Source organism: Mandrillus leucophaeus, unplaced genomic scaffold (assembly GCF_000951045.1).
Source record: "Mandrillus leucophaeus isolate KB7577 unplaced genomic scaffold, Mleu.le_1.0 Scaffold100, whole genome shotgun sequence".
Taxonomy (NCBI): Eukaryota; Metazoa; Chordata; class Mammalia; order Primates; family Cercopithecidae; genus Mandrillus; species Mandrillus leucophaeus.
Window position 1 is genome coordinate 1,954,273 of NW_012098099.1, and position 2,353 is coordinate 1,956,625.

General features: G+C 38.8%; 1 gene segment (V, D, J or C); it reads left to right on the top strand.

Annotated features, from left to right (window-relative positions):
* LOC105534467 overlaps positions 1–2,353 on the top strand; it is a 21,041-nt gene that overhangs the window by 13,808 nt on the left and 4,880 nt on the right. The window contains 1 exon segment of the C gene segment in view: positions 413–460. Coding sequence covers positions 413–460 — 48 coding nt within the window.

The following is a 2,353-nucleotide window of genomic DNA, read 5'->3' on the forward strand; positions in this document are numbered from 1 at the left end:
AAGTAGCCACTTGTTCTGTTTATTTTTCCATTGAACAAGTATTTATCAAAAACCTTTTTTGATAAATAAAAAGGCACTGTGCTAGGAGCTATGAATACAGAAGGAAGACCAAATGTTCTTGGAAACTACACTCCAGTTGTGATAAAAAAGGAAAAAAAAACTATTCTTCATGAACTTCAACATCTTGATGTGCAAAAACGTAATATTTGAATTAGCTCTACCTAATTACATAGAATCAGACCAATTATTTCTGGGATTGTGGGCTCATATTTTTAATAACTGTCTTCCTGCCTCTCTGTTGAAAGATTTTATGAATATTCATTTAATTACACATGGACACAGACATACACACACACCCTTTGACAAATAATGGGCATGAACAATTGACTAGTACTTGCTCTCATTCTTCTAGATGACACCACAGTGGATCCCAAAGACAATTATTCAGGAGATGCAAATGGTAAGTTTTTGTGTTTTTTATTTCCTCCTGATCATTTTAACCTTTGAACTTCTCTTGTTTCAAAAATCAGAGAATGGATTTTGCTAGGTTGGATGCTACAGAATGGGCCTAGTGATATTTTAAATTAGTCCCTCCTTTTCTAGGAGTTGTATTAACAAACCTAACTACTGCTTCAGGTATGAGATGGCTATAAATTAGAGTGATATGCTTTCAGTTATTTCAAAAGTTATTTCAAAAAAACAGACTTTATTCATCCATGTGTCTTTTTTGTTTGTTTGTTTGTATTGAGACGGAGTCTTGCTCTGTTGCCCAGGCTGGAGTGCAGTGGCACAATCTTAGCTCACCATAACCTCTGCCTTCCGGGTTCAAGCAATTCTCCAGCCACGCTTCTCGAGTAGATGGGGCTACAGGTGCACACCACCATGCCTGGCTAATTTTTTATTTTTAATGGAGACGGGGTTTCACCATGTTGGCCAGGATGGTCTCGAATTCCTGACCTCATGATATGCCCCCTCAACCCTCCCAAGGTGCTGGGATTACAGGTGTGAGCCACTGTGCCCGGCTTCGTGTCTTTTGTTTTAATGACTGGGGGAAACATGATACCATGTTGCTTCTCGAGTAGTCTTGTTTTAGTCTTTGGTCCTTGCTAGTAGCTAATAACACAAACTAGTGTTTATCAAGTGCTTTTTACACAGAAGGGCTTGTTCTGCATTTTCTACTTTAATCCTCTTAATACTCCTACAAAGTGGGACAATATTTTTTCTCCCATTTTATAGTCCCTTTAAAGTAAATAATTATAAAAATCCCTATACATGTCACACAGTTAGGCCTGGGATTTCAAATCAGGACATCAAACAAAGAGTTCATGCAGTTACTAAGTTTTCTATTCTTTTTCTACAGTAGAGTCAGATAGCAAGAAATTACAAAGCCAGGGACCTGAAACAAAAAGGACATAATGTGGGAATGGGTGGGTGCATGGGCTGTGTAGAGTGGACTTTCACTCCAGCTCTTTTAATGATTAGATGTAAGTGACCTACATTTTCTGAGTAACATTTTTCTCATCACCCAACCACGAATAATTACACCAGATTCACAGTTATTGAAGAGATAAGGGCATGAATGTGAGATGTCTAGCATAGGGTATCTCATTTAGCAGACACAGAATGAGTACTTGTTTCTGGCCTTTTCTCTCTACATATACACAAAGAATGTGACCAGAAGCATTGGCTCTAGCCCTGCTCAACTTTCCTTTATTTCCAATACCAAGGGGCTCTGACTTAAGCTGCCGCACCAGCAAGGAGGGGCAGTAACACCTCACTTGACCAAGGGCAGGGAGTTACAAACACATCATTTCTTGAGATCCTTTTCCACACCAGGGACTGATGTTTCTGGAGTTCTCACTTGATGAAGACAAAACATGTAAATGGAAATTTCCGCAGGAAGAGACTCAGTCTTGTAGCTCATTGAGTAGCCACTGCTGTCCACCATCACTGTCTTTACTTATTCCTGGACATCACATATCTCTTGCAAAGCTTCAAATGATATGAAATGCAATCACCCAATAATAGCATAGCCATAATCAGAGACAGTTAGGAAAGACAGATGAGTGTGCCACAGCTACCTAACACATCAGCGAATCTGGATTAACCACTTTCTTTGCTTTCCTACAAAGCAACCTTACTTTTTAATAGCTTGGAATGTTCTACGTGAATTTAGCAGAGGTTGTTAATCAACTTGAAAGCTGAATTCTGACTTGTCTGACTGTTGGTGGTGGTGGTAGCAGTAGATGTTTACTTTTAGGTTTTGGTGGTGGTAGAATATCACTTCAATGTAAATCGTCAGAAATAAGTATTTGTGAACCCCTCTCCCATTAATATGTCTTATTTTGTAAAA